The sequence below is a fragment of the Lemur catta genome, chromosome 20, assembly GCF_020740605.2.
Source record: "Lemur catta isolate mLemCat1 chromosome 20, mLemCat1.pri, whole genome shotgun sequence".
In the NCBI taxonomy this organism is placed as follows: Eukaryota; Metazoa; Chordata; class Mammalia; order Primates; family Lemuridae; genus Lemur; species Lemur catta.
This window is the reverse complement of record NC_059147.1, coordinates 18,600,403-18,617,319: the sequence shown is the minus strand read 5'-3', so window position 1 is coordinate 18,617,319 and position 16,917 is coordinate 18,600,403. Positions and strand designations below refer to the sequence as shown.

Here is a 16,917-nt window from a genome sequence, read left to right as displayed (position 1 = left end):
CCGCGTCCCCGAGGAGTTGCGGCCGGATGCCTGCCTGCCGCTTACACACGGGACCAAGGCGGGAGAGCAGGGCGCCCCCACCCGGGGCGGTGGGGGGCAGGGGTGAGTGAGCAAGCCAGCCCAGAAGCCTGAGGCTGGGTCCTCGCAGGTGACCTTGGGCAAATGCCTGAAGCAGGGGCCTGTGGCTCAGCCCTGCCACAAGCGTCTGGCTCCCTCCTTTGGGGGTGGTGGAGATAGTAGGGGGCATCTCTGTGGACACCCCGCGTGTGCCCGCGCTCTAAGCCGGGGCACAAAGAGCTTCCTGTAGGCCCGATTGAACAGGCTGAACCAGCAAAAGAAAATGGAAAGATTAAATGATAGCCAGACTGGCTGGGTGTGGTTCCCAGCTGTGTGATCTTGGGCAAGTTACTCAACCTCTCTGTGCCTCCACTGCTTCAACTGTAAAATGGGGGTAGTATTCCCTTGTCAATGAAGAAGTGGGAGGGTTTCAGTGAGTTAACAGATGTCAAGTGTTTATTACGTGTCTGACACATGTAAGTTCAGCCGTGTTTGAGAATGGGCAAGGGAGAGGGACTCTGCAGTTTCTGACTGCCACCAGCCCTGATTTGTCAGAGCACCCCACCAGTGGAGACGACACACACACACACCACTTCCCAGACATTCAGAGCAGTTTCTACACCACCCACCTGGGGCCCAGCCATGGAAACTGATGGAAGAAAGACCTCTCACTGAGGCAGAGAGTCTGGTCTTCCACCTTACTGGAGAGCCTGAAAAAATCCAGAGGGTCACCTGGATCATGAGTGTGACCAGGAAAGGGACTAGGTGGGTAAGGGCTACTGCAGTGAAGCCTCAGGTCCCCTTTGGTCTTCCCAGGATCATCCTGAGTCATCTAAATTCCCCTTCAAAACAAGCATTCCATTTGCAAGTCCAGCTGATTCATAACTGAGTTTACTCCTTTGTGGGCTGCAGCTGGCCAGGAACAGGGAGAGCAGTCTCTTCTGACCACTGGCTCTGGCTTCTGCTTCGGTGCCTAACTGAAGCCCATCTTCCCGATTGAAAGCAGGCTGAGGGGCTCCGAGCTCTTCTAGGGAGCCTCTCCGGGCTCTGCCCTCCCCAACCCTCGCTGGCCTCCCCACCACCCTCTGCCCAACTTCCTGCATCACGCAGGTCTGAGACCTCTCCGGACATTGGGCACGTAGTCCCAGCCTGGCCCTTGTTCCAAACAGGTGGGCAGATGGGCAAGCGGAGCAGGTGCACCCAGGGGCTGGCAGGGGAGCTGCCTGGCCGGGCCTCAGGGCCCTGGGTCCCACCGCGAAATGTGCTCCTGAGCTGGAAAGGAAGCAGAAGGGATTGGGCATTGGTGGCAGCTCAGGCAGTCCTGGGATAGGGACCTGGCTGCAGTTGGTCTGTAAGGTCCCATGGCCATGGTCCCATGTGGAGCCTAGACCCTTCTAGCAGGGGCTGCTGGGAGCTGGTGCTGCCCTCCAGCATGGTGCACTGGGCTCCAGGGAATCAGGGAACACAGAGAACGCGACAGGGACCCAGGTAGCAGCTTTCGTGGTAGGTGGAGAGGGTCATTAGAGAAATCCCCTGCCAGGTTTCGGTTCCGGTCCTGCCTCTGTGTGGACATGCTGCGTGATGCTGGGCCTGTCGTTTCTGGCTGGGCCTCAGGGACTCGCAGGTACAAGGTCCCCAACAGAGCATCCTCAGTGCCCCTGTGTGCTCAGATACACTCCAGATATCTTAGCACCCCGCAATGGGCTAGCAGTACCCCAGGGGACAGGGATCAGAGAAGGGAGTTGTGGGGAGTCCTGGGAAGGCCCTCACCAAACTGGCAGATGTAACGGTTCCGGGTTTTGCAGCGCTGGTCGTTCCAGTTGAAGGCGGCTGATGCCTGCAGCTCCACACAGTTGCCAAACCTGATGGGCCAGGATGTCGGGTACACAGGGTGGAGGAATGAAATCAGGAGTCAGGAGAGGCTTAAACCCTCCACCCCATCCACTTGCAGCTTGGGCCACTGGGAGCCAGACCCTCCCTGAGCCCCCATCCCTGCCCCAGAGTGCTGCCTGGGTAACAGTTCCGCCTACCCCCCTGCACACTCTGCCACAGCGGCCAGTGGGAGCACTGGGCACCTTAAGAGACAGGCTGGTGTCCTTCCCTCCCAGCAAGCAGAAGGTGTGCCTGGGAGCCAACCAGGCCTGGAGTTCCTCCAGGCTCCGGGCAAGGAGGGCCGGGTGAGAGAGCTGGAGCCCTTGGCAGCCACACAGCCTGGCCACCTCCACCCATGCCCTGGGCATTCCTGGGCTTTGAAGACCACTTGCCCAGAATGTCTTCGGTACAGGGTGGCCGGTGGCTGTGTGTGGAAAGGATGCAGGTGGGTAGACAGCTACGGAACGCCAGAGCCAGGGGACTGATGCAGGCAGAGAGGGGGAATGGGAGACAGTGGGGGTGAAGAGACAATACATGGAGGCTGGAGACACACTGGGGGACAGTGGGGACAGGTAGATGGATGCAGCCTTCTTGGGGACCCTGTCTTTAGGTGACAGGCCTTCTGATTTCCATCTCCCTCACCTCAGCACTGTGCCTGCCCCAGCTGTGCCCAGACTTCCCTGGCCGTGGGCACCAGGCAAGGCCCAGGCCTCAGAGGGCCCAGCCAGGCAGCGGGCTGGGGTGGTGGGTTCTTCAGTGGAGGCTGAAGCCTGGGGGAGGGCACCCCGCACTCACCCCTGGTTGTCAGGCTGCCCAAAAGCAAAACTCGTGAAGGCCTGGTGCTCCCCAGTGGTCCAGCGGAAGGAGTCCTTGGCGGTCTTGTAGGTGAGCCCTGGGCCAGGGGAGCTGAAGTTACCCCCACCTGAGACCCCTGGGCCCCTTCCGGCCCCTGCTCCCAGCACTGCCAGCCCCCTGCTGGGTCTTCCCCCTTGGCCCTCTCCATGGGGAAGGGGTGGGCAGCCCGGCTACTGGCCCCAACCTAGGCACCAGGCCTTTGCCACACCCTTGCCATCTGCTGTCCCGGCTCTGGGCTGCCACAGCCCACGATTCCTGGTGCAACATGAGGCATAGAGACCCCACACTGGCTGCACCCTCAACCAGCCAGGCACTCACCAATCCAGAAGTTCCTGGTCTCGAAGTCGCTGTCGGTCACCTCATTGGTGGTCTCCAGGCGGCCCAGGTAGAAGGCGAGGATGTCCTGCACTTTCTGGCTCTTGATCTGGGCCAGCACCCCACCTTTTCTCTGTAACCCCCACCCCGGTCACGCCGGACTGGCAGGGCCCCCAGAGCTCATGCCCGCCCCCCTGCCCTTCCTGCCACCCACCTCCCATGACTATGGATGCCAAATGTGTGTGCTGGCAGGGCTGTTGTCACCCCTGGCCCTGACAGCCTCCTGCCTCTAGGAATAGGGGTCCCCTTTCTGCTCCCCTGCCTGCTTCTCCTCTCTCTGAGCACAGGAGCCCAGCTGGCAGCCCAGAGGCCCCAGCAGGGTCCTACCCCCAGAAAGGTTTTGTTTCGCCTGCACAGTGTCTTACACACATTCAAACTGACTGCCCGCATTGATACACTGAGAGATGCCAGCGAAAATCTGGATCTCTGGTTCTCTTAAATCCCGAGTTCTGGCCACGCTGAACTCAAATTCCTGCATGGCGACCCACAGCTGGAGCGGAGTCAGGTCAGCTCCCTTGGATAGAGGTTGGGTGTGGACCTCGTCTCTGGGTCCCTCAGGTCATTAAGTGACCTCCCAGCTTCCATGAACCTCTGAGTCTGTGACCCCTGCTTTATACTAATGAAGGGAATGAGGTCAGAGAAGTCGAAGGAACCAGCTGTCAGTCCAGGGTCCCTCCATTAAGACCCTCACTTGAGACCCTGGGGGTTCTGGGGAAGGCAGGGGACAGTGGTCACCTGGCACTTCAGCTTGGCTCCGTAGTAGGTGTCTGCCTCTGAAGACACCATGAAGCAGTCCCCATCGATCCTCAGGTCGCAGGTGTGGAAGGGAAAGTGCACCTTGGCTGAGGGGGAGGGGCTCAGTTAGTGTGTGCCGACCTCAGAATTGTCACCCTCTCCCGTCCTGCCAAGGAGCTGCGCCCAAAGTGTCCCTTCCTCCGGCCACCTGCTCCAAACTGGAGAGTGGGTGGGGCAGTGGTGTGCTGGTAACTGTGTAACGAGGAAATCTCTCTCGCTGTCCCCCGCCCCCCCCAAAATCCACAGTTTATAGTATTTGCCAATTTGTGGTGTCATTCCTTACATTGTGGTCAACTTTGAGCTACAAATGTGATGTCACTGACTGAGGGGTTGGGAGGAAACGCACACAGTGGGCTCCTGGGAGCTGGCACCCCCCCCAAGGGGGCCTGGGGACGGCACTCACTGGCACACTGGGCTCCCCCGTAGCCCACGTCGCAGACACAGGAGCACTCCTCCTCCCGGAACCGGCCGTGCACGCACCGCACGCTGCACCGCACTGCCAGGACGGGGCAGGAGGGCAGAGGGCTCAGCCCCCAGCCACCTGGACACCACGCTGCCCCACAGGCCTCGAACATGCGGAAATGCCAACCACAGAGACAGAACCCATCAGGGCTTCCAGCTGCTGCCATGCTTGGCGTCTTCAGTTTGATCCCCATTGTAGAAAGAGGCAAATTGGGGCTTGGGAGGTGACCTGCCCCTGGTCACAGAGCAGGGTGCGGTGGGGGCAAGAATTGACTTCTGGTTCCTGATTCTATCCTCCTCCCACCATCCCAGAGCCCTAGGGGCCAAATCTGATTCTGGTTTGAATCCCCTGCACAGCTCAGGGTCTGGCAGACAGTTGGTGCTCCATAAATGCAGTGTGCACACTCAGCACGTACATGGTCAGCACCCCCTAACACACGTGAGACTCCCCCAAAGCACTCTCAGTAAGTGTAACAGCCCCGGGACACGCCACGCGGGCAGGCGTGTGCACACCCGGTCTCGGCCTCCCTCCTCACCCCTAGGGGGCTGCCCGCTCACACACTGGATGCCCCGGGCGGTCGTCATCTGGAACTCCAGTGTCTCTCACCTTGGCAGTATCTGCCCGTGTAGCCAGGGGGACAGTGGCAGTGGCAGGTGCTGACATTTAGATGTCCGTGGTTCCGGCAGCTCATGCGACATGGGTTCCTGGGGACCTCTGGTGAGATGAGGAGGGAGCCTCCCTGGGTGCTGAGGTCCAGGGCTTCCCGGACAGCCCCTCAGGAAGCTGCCACCCACCCCAGGATCACCAGGCCAAGACCTTGTGTGCCTGCTGTGCCAGGAGGAGGCAGGCGGGTGGGGCACTCACCACAGAGCCCCCCTGCGTGGTCCCAGGCTTTGAAGCAGCCCGAGACACTGGCTGTGCAGAGCGAACACCAGGCACCCTTCTTATAGGGGACGATTGTCTTCCCGTTGACCTCCCAGTTGCCTCTGTGAGAGCAAGTGCCAAGGGTCTGCAAGGGCCTGGCCTTAGGCAAGGTGGAGTGGGCCTTGCTGCCTGCCCCACGGGCCCCTCAGCTCCTCTGGCCCCACTAGGGAGGTCAGGGAGCTGGACAAGATGGGGACATTCCCTAGGAAACAAAAGATGACCTCCAAACTAGTCCTGGGTAATTCCCCAAAACCAGGGTCGTGCTTCCAGGTAGGCACATCCGCATGGCCAGAACCTTCACTCTCTCCCTTTCTGCTTCTTCCCCCTCCCACCAAGGGGTAAACGCCTCCAGGTGCGTGGGTGGGCATGTCACTGTGGGTGAAAGCATCCCTCCCCACCTCCCAGACAGCCCAGCAGGAGTGGCAGGGCAGCTGCCATCGTGGGGGCTTACCCAGGGGAGTAGGCACAGACAAAGGCTTCCATGGCTGCCTGGCCCACAGAGCACAGATGCCGCCCACAGCCCAGCTGGCTCGAGGTGGCCCACACGAGCTGTAGGAGACACAGTGGCTCAGAAACCCTGTCATGGACTGGCCCTGGGGAGGGGGACATAGCTTTTGCCATAGTCCAGGCAGAGAGACAGCTCCCTCACCTCCTTGAGGGCCTCAGGAGCAGGGGCTGTCCTGGGCAGGGATACAGGATGGGTGGGAACAGCCTAGGAAGGCTTTCTAAGTGGAGGGGGCGGGGCCAGCAAACCTGAAGGGAGGGGAGATTGTGGATGGGTGGAGAGAGACTTGGACATCAAGGGCCTTGTGATTGCAAAATGACCATAACCCTTCTTGCTACATGACTTTGCAGCTCTTTGCAGTAAGAGGAGGTGTCTCTTTCCCCACTCCTTGAATCTGGCTGGCCTTGTGACATGTGTTTTCTGATAGATTGCAGCAGAAATGATACTGGACTGATTTTGAATCTGGTCTCACAGGATCTTGCAACTTCCACTCAGACTCACAGAACCATGCACAGCCACCACACAAACAAGTTCAGGATAGCATGCTGGAGGTTGAAAGGGCAAGATGAGCTACTTGGGGCCATTCTACACAGCCAGCTCCCAGCTAACCCACTAGCTGACTACAGCTGCATGAGTGGGCCCAGCCAGGACCAGAGAACCTCCCTGCAGAGCCCAACCCCAATGGTTGACCTGCAAAATCAAAAGCTGCTAAATTTTGGGGTGGTATGTCATGCAGCAAAAGCTAATGGATACAGACCTTTAAACTTAGATTTAAAGTCTTAGAATTGGTGACAATTTGGAAACAGCACAAGTGGTCAACACACAAAAACAAGGAAGCAAACTCTCTGGTAGCCAGACAAGTATGAGACTGGGTTCTGGCAGGGAGGGGTAAGCATGCAGTTATATACCTGTATCCAACAATTAGAGAGTATGCATTCTTTTTAAGAATCTACAGAACTTTTGCAAATCACAAAGTAAGACCCCACATTTGACCACAAAGTAAGTTTCAACAATACCAAGGAATCAACATCCTACAGGCCACATTCTATGAACTCAATGTAATGAAATTTAAGGTAAATAATTTAGAAATAAGTAAAGAAGAAAACATAGTTTGGAGACTTAAATATACATTTCAAAATAAAAAACAATATCATTACTGGAAATAGGAAATAGCTCTAAATAACAATGAAAACACTAAATACCAAAACTTATGGGATGCAGCTAAAGTAGTTTAGAGGAAAATTCATAGCTTTAAATGTACATGGTAGAAACAGAAACAGATTTAAAATTAATGAGTTAAGAATCCACATCAAAGAGATAAAAAAGAATGGAGTAAATTAAAATAGAAGAAAAAATAAGCAGAAATTAATAAAATTAAGAATAAAGGAAAAACAGAGAACAAAAGCAAATAGCTGATTTGTTGAAAAGATTAATAAAATAGACAAAACTTTGTGAATATTGGTAAAGAATTAAAGAGAGAAGGTACAAATAAACAATACTGGGAATTTAAAAAGAACAGAGCTATAGAGTAAATATTTTTTAAAATCTATGCTTAATTCTAGTTCAAATCTCTTGTTAAGTAATGAGCAATTATAACCAATAAATTAGAAAACATAAAATGGACAATTCCCTAGAAAACAGAACTTGGAAAAACTGTCTCAAGAAGAAATACAAGGCCGGGTGCGGTGGCTCACACCTGTATTCCTAGCATTCTGGGAGGCCAAGGCGGGAGGATCACTCCAGGTCAGGAATTAGAGACCAGCCTGACTAATTAGTGGGAAATGTGCTCAGTCTCATAGGTAATCAGGGAAATGAAACTGAAAACAGAGTGAGAAACACCCTGGATTCTGGCAGAAATCAAGGAGCCCGATGATGCTGGGAAGTGGGAACTGGTTTGCTGGTCTGTACAGCTGCTGCGATCGCTTTGGCAACACATGGTTGTAGGTGCGTGTTCTCTGTGACAGGCCATTCCTCTTCCAAGTCTCTCCTAGAGAAACTCTGGACACACATGCACAACAGGACCTGAACAGGGTCAGTGTGCCGCGGTATGGTTTGTAATGATAAAAAAGCAGAAATAACCTAGATGCCCGTCCATAGCCTTTAGAATGAATGAATTACATTTTATTCATAGTGAAACATGAATAGTCAACATGAATCCCCCGTGCCTATGTGGACCAATGGAAGTAAATCTTATATGTGGTCTGGAGTGATAAAGCTTCAAAAGGAGACACACAGAGAGAACATTTATGTAAGATTTAAAAACACAACTCACTTGCACAAGTGGAAAAGGTATAAAAACACTTATATGTGTAATAAAATATTAAAACCTGCTTGGGATTTGGCTTCTGTTTTTCAGTGCTGTACCTTAGCATCAAAAGAGTGCCAGGTACATCGAAGGCAGTTGACAAATATTTGTTGAATGAAGAAAAAAAAGAAAGAAACCTGCTTGGAAGAGATGTACCTGAATTTCAGGAAAGTTCCTTCCGGGCAGGGACAGGGAGGAAAGGGAAGAGCGGGGCTTTAGCTTAGTAACGTCTTTTAAATCTTGGTAGTGGGTAAGAGGGGGTCCATTTCTAAATTTATGTCTTAAATAACTCATATTTAAGATTGAAAAAAGTAAAATTAAACAAATCGGAAGAAAAGGAATCCCAAAAAGTTAGGACAAACCGTAGCCTCTTCTGAGATGACCCGGCTGGCCTCAGGGGCCCGGGAGCCTGTACCTTGGCCTCACCTGCAACACACTCACCTGAGTGTAGTGGGCGCAGGTGGCGTTGTGGGCACACTCGGCTGTGGCGTGGCTGTACCGCTGCCCCTCTGCGAACCACAGGCTGACCACTTCGACAAAGGACGCCAAGCCTGCCGGCTGCAGCTGCTCGTTCCAGCCCACCTGCGGGGCAGACGCCAGGCCCGGGGCCAGGGTGCCACAGAGGGCTGCCCTGGCTTGAGCCAGTCTGGCCAAGCTGTCACTCCAATCCTGGGGGTGGCACAGACAGAGGCGTCAGCGGGAGGCCTTTGGGTAAAGGAGGGGACTGCTGGGCCCGGCCTCAATGATTCAACTCCTCCACTGTCTACAAGCACCCAGGAGGTGCCTGCCAGGTCATGCGGAGAGGAGAGCACTGGATAAGGAGTCCTGCTTGCACACCTGATGCTCTGAACTGGTCTGTCTCACTGAGCCGGGGCCAGGAAAGGTCAGGCAGGACCCACCGGGAGCCCTCCCAGGTGTGCTGGGAAGGCACAGCGGCACCTGACACCCGATCCAGAGCTCGGCTCCTCCCAGGACAGAGCCTCCTCGCGCTGCGTCCCGGCGTGGGCACCGAGCCTCTGCACAGGCAGTGGGGTGAGCTTCCCCTGTCCTTTCCTGTCAGGTAGGTGGTGCCCAAGCCTTCCCGACTGGCTCTGTGTTCTGCCCGTTGTCAGAAAGGCTCGGCCGCTCCCACCCGGCCAGGCTGCCGTCCCGAGGTGGCCGTGCCCCTCTGGCCTGTTTTCTCGGCCCCCCCACCTCCGCCTTGGAGTAAGTAGGGGTACAGTGTGGAAGCAAAGGGTGTGAGACATCTCCTGGCTTTGGAGAGTTCTCTGGAGCAGGCCTCACTGCTCCCCCACCCCACCCCCTGGTCCAGCCATGTGACCCCCAGTGGGTACTTACTCCCCATGAGACTCAGCGTCCTCATGTGTAAAATGGGGACGATGCAGGAGAGCAGGGCTGTGAGGACTGAACCGATGCAGGGGGGGAGGGCGCCCCTCAGGGCGGCCCCAGCAGGCCTGGCCTCGAGCAGATGTCCCCTGGGATTCTGCCTCTGACAGGGCTGCACCGGGAGCAGGGGACTCCTTGGGGCCCTCCCACCAGTCTCCAGTGCGTACAAGGGGAGCCCAGGGCCGAGGTGGGAGGGGGGCTGAGGGGTGGGCTCCACTTGTACCTTTTACTAAAATGTGGCTTTCCAGGACTTCCATAAAAGGCCCTGAAAACAGTGCCAACTGCCAGCCCACTGACCACAGCACCTGCGGGGTCCCAGGCAGGAGCACCCACCACTGGGTGTCATAGCTGGGAAAGCCCTGGCTGCCCAGGGGCTGGGCCTGTGGATTGGCAGAGCCACTCAGGGCCGGGAAAGGGGGAGAAGTGACATCTCCCCCATGCCCTCGCCTCCCCACCCCCACCTCCTGGGAAACTGACCCCAGAGCTCTCAAGGTCACCGCCCGCCTACGAGGAGTTCATGGGAGGCAGCCATGGGGAACCCTGCCCGCCCCCGCTCAGGCCTGCCCCTGCTCCCTGGCCTGTGAACGTGGTCTGTGGCTGCTGGGTCCCAGACTATGGGGGGCAGCATCTCTGAGACCCCTGAAGACAGCCAACCCCGCAGCCCCAGGTGGGGTGGTGGGAAATGCCGCCTCCCCACACCTGCTCCTGCTGTGAAACGTGAACAGTGAATCAGCAGGGGGCTTGGGAGAGGCCCCGCCTGGTGGCCCAGATAAGCCCAGGAAGATCTCTGCACCCCCCCCACCCTACCCCGCCACCATCCTGCTGGACTCCTGGGGACACTCTTTTTCCCTGGAGGAGGGGACTGTCTCCTTCCACGGCTCCTGGTCTCCATGGCAACAGGTGCCAGGGAAGGCCCAAGGCCTGCCCTTCAGGCCTGTGTTAGCAGAGGGGTCAGACCTCCTGCACGGAGGGTCCCCTGGGGGGAAGAAGCCACAGAGCCCCAGGAACCAGGGTCACAGTCTCTCCAGTGGGCAAGGTGACTGGTTGTGGCTGAGCCCTCCTCTGGGGCCTGTCCCTCCCGGTGCCCCCCTGGCAGAGCAGAGCTGGGCGGAGGCACTCACCATTCTCCGCATGTTGGCCGCAGGGGGGTGGACCCGGCTGCGCAGGCGGTTGTGCAGGGAGAGGAGCAAGAAACTCTCCTTCCTGCTCAAGGCTGGGGTGGAGAGAGGAGGTCAGGCTATGAGCAGGGGAACCTGAGCCCGAGCCAGGGCGGGTGAGGGTGCAGGCCCCCTTAGGAAACAAGACGTAGGCCGGGAGAGGAGGGTGGTGGGTGTGGGGAGGGCACGGGGTGCAGAGATGGAGAAAGAAGCCTGGGTAGAGCAGCCGGGCTCAGGGTGGGGGTGAGGCCGGCCGGGGCGTGGGGAGGGCAGCGTCCCTTGCCCGGGGCTCTGCTTGGCCACTGAGGCGCTTCTGGGCCCAGCTGCAGGCTCTGGTCAGTTTTCCTCCTTGACCCCAGCTCTGGGCCCACCCCTTCCTCCTCCCTCCTCCCTAGCCCCAGCCCCAGTCCACCATGGTTCTGAGGGTTCCCGCATTAAGTCACAACAGCACGACCCAGGCCTCGGCCTCCGGAAGTGGCCTAGCACCCCCTCTGCAGGGTTCACAACCGCTTCACCCAGATGTCCCTTACCTCCGGGCACGGGAGCCTGCTCCCGCAGCTGGGGCATCCACACCTCTGCCCAGGCGATGCCAAGGAGAGCCAGGAGCACAGGCAGGGGGCCCCCCAGCCCGGGGGAGGGCTCCGGCCGCAGCATGGGCCTGTTGGGCGCTCCGGGCACAGGCCGGCTCAGCCGTCCAGCTCGCTCCCCAGGCTGGATGGAGCTATTCACAATCTTGAGGAGTCAGACTGGGCTGGCAGACAAAAGAGGGAGGCTGGTGAGTAAGTAATCGGTGTGTCCAAACAGCCTCCCGTCGGCGCTGGCATGAAAAGAGACAGACAGCTCCCGGGGCTGCCCGCCGGCTCCGGTCTTGGCCTGGCCAGCCCGCCCCACCGACAGCAGGCGGAGCAGCGTGCACTGACCCTGTGGCCCCTGCTAATCATTGCAGGATTATTAGCGCCCTTGGGGAGCCCCCAGAGACCCTGCTGATTGGCCCGAGGACATTCCAGGGCTGCGGATTAGTGACCGATGCCTGTGCCCTGGCTGGGACAGTGTCCTCCGAGCCCATCGGTGGTTTCCACTCTCCAACCCCGGGCCCTGGGGACTCAGCTATGTGCTCTTAGGTAGGCAGGACCAGGCAAGACCCCAGGGGAGTTCTTTCCTTTCCTGGGAAGCTCCTCCCAACCCCCAGCCATGAATTAAACATGGAGGAGAGGTAACCGCACACCAGACAGGTGCCACCATGGGCTCACGGGGGAATGGGCTGGGGCCGCTCCTGTGGGGGCAAAAGGGTCCCTTAGGACAGGACAGCCTGCTGGGCAGTGCCCCCCACCCGCACCCACGAGACTGCGCCAGGAGGGGCGAGGCAGGCGGGGACCGGAGCACGTGATGCCCTCGGCTGACTCCAGTCCTGCTGGGAAGGAGTCTGCCTCCAGACAAACAGGCGCGGAGCAGGAGGGCAGCAGACGGCCATGATGTCCGGGCCTGGCTGTGGCCCACAGGATCCCACCAGGAGAAGCTGCACCCGGCCCACATTTCTTAGAAAACAAAAGACTGTCTCCCAGGCCACAGGCAGATGCCCACATTCCTCTCAGGGCAGACGGAAGGTTATTCAGCCCTGCCCAAGGCCCACCTGGCAAACCAACTGCTTCTGCCCTTTGGAGTTTGCGTGACTGCGGGTCCTGGGCCAGCGCCCCTCAGAGCTGGGTGTCGACTCCGTGGGGGCTCGGCTGAGATGCAGGTGGGCTTGGCTTTCCTGGGGGGACACCGAGGATGTCATCATGGGTGTTAGGGGGTGGGGCAAGGCCAGCCACAAGGACCACGAAGGTGACCTGGGGCTGCGGGTCTCCTGCCCATACCCAGGGCCTCCCTCAAACAGATGATGCGGCCACCTCAAACTCACCACACGGGTCCCAGCAATGCTTAATGACAGCGACCTCTTCTTACAGAGCTTATAAACCGTGTTCACGTGTGCAAGTTCATCTCATTGTCACAACAACTGTGTAGTGGCAGATGGGACGCCCATTCCGTAGATGAGGAAACTGGGGCTCAGTGTGGGACTTGTCTGAGGTGTACCCCAGCCAATCAAAGATCTCTGCCCTCACACCCCCACCGCGTTCATTCACATCTTGATCTTCCTGAGTTCAATTTCCACAGCTCTGCTCTGTGCCAGGTAATAAAATGCCCACTTCCTACTCCTGGGTTTTGATGATAAACGTGAGTAGTTGTCCCATAATAGCAATGATGCCAGGCACTTGGGACAGGTGGGAGGAAAATGTATTTTGGGGATCAGGGTGAAGCAACTTTTGAGGGTCCCTGGTGGCCCTGGCTCATGGCAAGATGAGTCCAGGGTGACGGTAGGGTCACGAGCCAGAAGAGGAGGAGCTGAGTGGATAAGGCACGAGATGAGACGCCCAAGGGCCTACGCTCTCCCTGATACGGTCTGTGTGACCCTGGGAATGTCACTTCCACCCTGAGCCTCAGCGTCCAACCGCGTGGCACTGGGCTGGGATGACAACCTCTGCTGGACTCCCTAACCAGGGCATTGCACCTCAGTTTATGTGGTATCTCTTCCTGGGTCCAGACTTTCTGCTGGAGCCAGCTCAGGGGTGGGGGTGGGTTTTAGGAACGAGCAGCCCTGTTCCTGCAAGGCACTTTCTCTGGGAGAGGCTGTATGCAGCTTGTATCCAGCACCCAGATTTTACAGTTCACATTTGACTACGTTTGCTTTATCACATTGAGTCTCTAACAATCCACCCCCCTAGCTGTCACCTCTGCTCTCAGTCTGCACTTGGAGCTGCAGTGTTCAAGCCATTCTGTCTGTGAAGCAGCTCGTTTTTTCACAGCCATGAAATTCTGTTGATGGTCTCCAAAAAAAAAAAAAATCTCTCTAAGATTTACATTCAAGCCAGTCTTGGTGGTGCATACCTGTAGTCCTAGATGTTCGGGAGGGTGAGGCAGGAGGATCACTTGAGCCCAGGAGTTCAAGACCAGAGTAGGCAACATAGCAAGACCCTATCTCTAAAAAAAAAAAAAAAGAAAAACAAAAAAGATTTACATTCAACTCCAGGAAAGCTGAGGCTTCACTTTTTTCTAAAAATTACATATCCACTTTATTTTAAATTTCTAAAAATTTCATTTTGAAAAACATGAAACTTATAGAAAAGTTGAGAGAATAGTCCAATGAACATTCGTATACATTTTACCTAGATTCATCAATTGCTAACATTTTGCCTCTTATTATATATAAAAGGTCATGCGCCTCATAACAAAGTTTCAGTCAATGACAGACCAGACCCAATATATTAATACAAGAGTGGTGCCATAAGATTATCATACCGTATTTTTACTGTACTTTTTCTATGTTTAGATACACAAATATTTACCACTGTGTTACAACTGTATTCAGGACAGTAACATGCTATACAGGGCTATACTCCGTAGCCTAGGTATGTAGTGTACTATTCCATCTAGGTTTGTGTAAGCGCACTCTGTGATGTTCCCACAATGACGAAATCACATAATGACACAATCCTCAGGACACAGCCATCGTTAAGCGACACATGATTATACATGCACACCTACATATACAGGTACATATATATACAACTGAGCTAATATTTATGTACTCACTGCACATACCTTACGTGTACAATTCAATGAATTCTGACAAGTGTACACATGGGTGTAACCAACACCCTACTCAGCATTTGGACTATTTCTTTTTTTTTTTTTTTGAGACACAGTCTTGCTTTGTTGCCCGGGCTAGAGTGCCATGGCGTCAGCCTAGCTCACAGCAACCTCAAACTCCTGGGCTCAAGCAATCCTCCTGCCTCAGCCTCCCAAGTAGCTGGGACTACAGGCATGTCCCAGCTGCCCAGCTGATTTTTTCTATATAGATTTTTAGTTGTCTGGCTAATTTCTTTCTATTTTTAGTAGGGACAGGGTCTCGCTCTTGCTCAGGCTGGTCTCCAAATCCTGAGCTCAAACGATCCTCCCGCCTCGGCCTCCCAGAGTGCTAGGATTACAGGCGTGAGCCACCGCGCCTGGCCTTGGACTATTTTTATCTCCCCAGAAATTTCCTTCGTGCACTTTTCTGGTCAATTCTCATTCCTCAATAAGCAACTTCTATTCTGACTTCTATCAGCATAGGTAAGTTTTATTTCCTCTGATTCTCATACACATGGACTCATGTAATATGCACACTTTAATGTCTGGATTCTTCTCCATATCGTGTCTGTGAGATTCTCCATGTTGTTGTCCGTATCAGCAGGTTGTTTCTTATTTGTTTAAAATTGCTGGTAGCATTTCATTGTATGTCCAGTTGTTTATTCATTCTTCTATCAACAGAATTTGGGTTGTTTTAAGCTTTTGCTTGTTATGAATAAAGTTGCTCTAAACATAATTATACAATTTAAAAAGTTCTTTTAATAAACACCTAGAAAAGAGAGAAAAGACAAAATTATCCATATCAGGAGGGAAAAAATGTCATCATCATGACAACTGAGCCTATAGAAGTCAAAAAGTTTATAAGGAAATATTAAGAACAACTTTATGCTAAAAAAAAATCTTTTCCACAAAGAAAAGCTCAGGTACAAATGACTTCACTGGCAAATTCTATAAAATATTTAAGGAAGGAAAAATCCCAATCATATACAAACTTTTTTCAGAAAGCAGAAAAGGAGGAACATTTCCCAACTCATCCCCTAAGGTCAGTGTTAGCCTTACACCAAAATCAGGCAAAGACATCACAGGAAACTCTAGATTAATATCCCTCATAAACACAGACAAAGAAAGCTTCAACGAAGTATTACAAAACTAATCTAACAATTTATAAAAAGGATTAAACACCATCACTGAGTGGGATTTATTCCGGAACATACGGTTGGTTTAACATCTGAAAGTCAGTTAAAGCAATGCACTGAGGCCAGGCGTGGTGGCTCACGCCAGTAATCTCAGCACTTTGGGAGGCTGAGGTGGGAGGATCACTAGAAGGTCAGGAGTTCAAGACCAACCTGAGCAAAAGCGAGACCCCGTCTTTACAAAAAAGAGAAAAATTAGCCAGTCATGGTGGCACATGCCTGTATGTAGTCCAAGCTACTCGAGAGGCTAAGGCAGGAGGATTGCTTGAGCCCGGGAGTTTGAGGTAGCTTCCTGGGCTCAGACAATTGCATCTACTTCCCAGGCTGCATCCTGGAGTTAAGCTCATGTAGTTAGTAAATAAGCCACAATGAGCTCATTTAAGACATCAGCACCAATGGCACCTGGGGACTCCAGCCCAGCTCCAATCACAAGCACCTGGCAAACAGGTCTGGGCCCAGGTCCTTTGCTCCTCTAGCTGCATGTTTCTCAGCCTCTTTGGGTTGTTTAGTTTTGCTCATCTCCCAGCATCTCCCACAATCTGGAAACACAAGGGCCATGCAGTTTGCCTTGAAGGAGTAGTACAAAAACAGCTGTCATGCATGGGAAGATTTTGCAATGGGCCTAGAATTTTATATGCATTGAGTCTCATAAAAACCCCATAAAGTAGGTGTCACTGTCCAATTTACAATCAAGTAAATGGAGGCCTAGGAAAGGCAACCTCGCAAGGTCATACACCAAGGGAGATGCAATGCTGGCATTCAGGCCCAGGCCAGGTCAAGCCCAAAGTCATGTTCTTAACCCACCATGACAATCTGGGATTCTGAAGGGCTTGAGGCAGATGGCAGCCCAGATCTAAGTGTCTGAGGGTCCCTAACTCTACAGAGCCTTTCACGTGAACAAGCAGCTGGAGGAAAGGGCACCTCCCTCTTGTGGAGGCTGCACCCACAGAGCCTCATTTCAGTCCTTCTGTGCCACAGAGGCCACGCTGGGTTAGCAGCCTTCCCAGGGAGGTTTGATGAGTTTGACGGGTTTCTAATTGATCTGACATAGTCCGCACAGCCCTGTGAGCCCAGGAAGCCGCAAATCACATGCCACAGCGCCACCTACCTGTAGATGTGAACAAAGGCATTAAAGGAATCACATCCAACCTGGGAAGCAACGGGGCATTTTCCCCGGTTTCAAGCTGGCAAACAGAGTTCCTGTTCTTCACTTTCCCCCACTCATTTAATCATCTATTATATACTAGGTGTTTCAAAGAAGTCAAGTCCTCCTCAGAGAGATTTACAGAGCCAGTAGAGGAGAAAAAGTAAAGATGTATCAAGAAAGGATGTGGCGGGTTTTTTTTTTCTCTTTTGGGACAGGG

General features: G+C 54.4%; 1 protein-coding gene across 5 annotated transcripts; it reads right to left on the bottom strand.

The window, feature by feature from the left end:
• Positions 1–491: 491 nt before the first annotated feature.
• On the bottom strand, positions 492–13,661 carry LOC123625441 (C-type lectin domain family 18 member A). Of its 5 annotated transcripts, none has more exons than XM_045533965.1 (14): positions 12,595–13,547; positions 12,325–12,447; positions 11,225–11,445; positions 10,659–10,750; positions 8,593–8,820; positions 5,793–5,890; positions 5,282–5,403; positions 5,024–5,131; positions 4,358–4,651; positions 3,895–4,001; positions 3,103–3,232; positions 2,725–2,821; positions 1,828–1,919; positions 492–1,329 (listed from the first exon to the last, which is right to left on the bottom strand). In XM_045533965.1, exons 3-14 carry the CDS (start codon positions 11,346–11,348, stop codon positions 1,292–1,294), a joined length of 1,530 nt encoding a protein of 509 aa, XP_045389921.1. In that variant the 5' UTR covers positions 11,349–11,445; positions 12,325–12,447; positions 12,595–13,547; the 3' UTR covers positions 492–1,291. The 5 variants fall into 5 exon arrangements, with proteins under 5 accessions (XP_045389921.1, XP_045389923.1, XP_045389920.1 ...); XM_045533967.1 differs by having other exon boundaries at positions 4,358–4,450; XM_045533964.1 differs by lacking the exons at positions 492–1,329; positions 12,595–13,547 and adding an exon at positions 13,620–13,661 and having other exon boundaries at positions 1,336–1,919.
• Between the last annotated feature and the right edge of the window lie 3,256 nt (positions 13,662–16,917).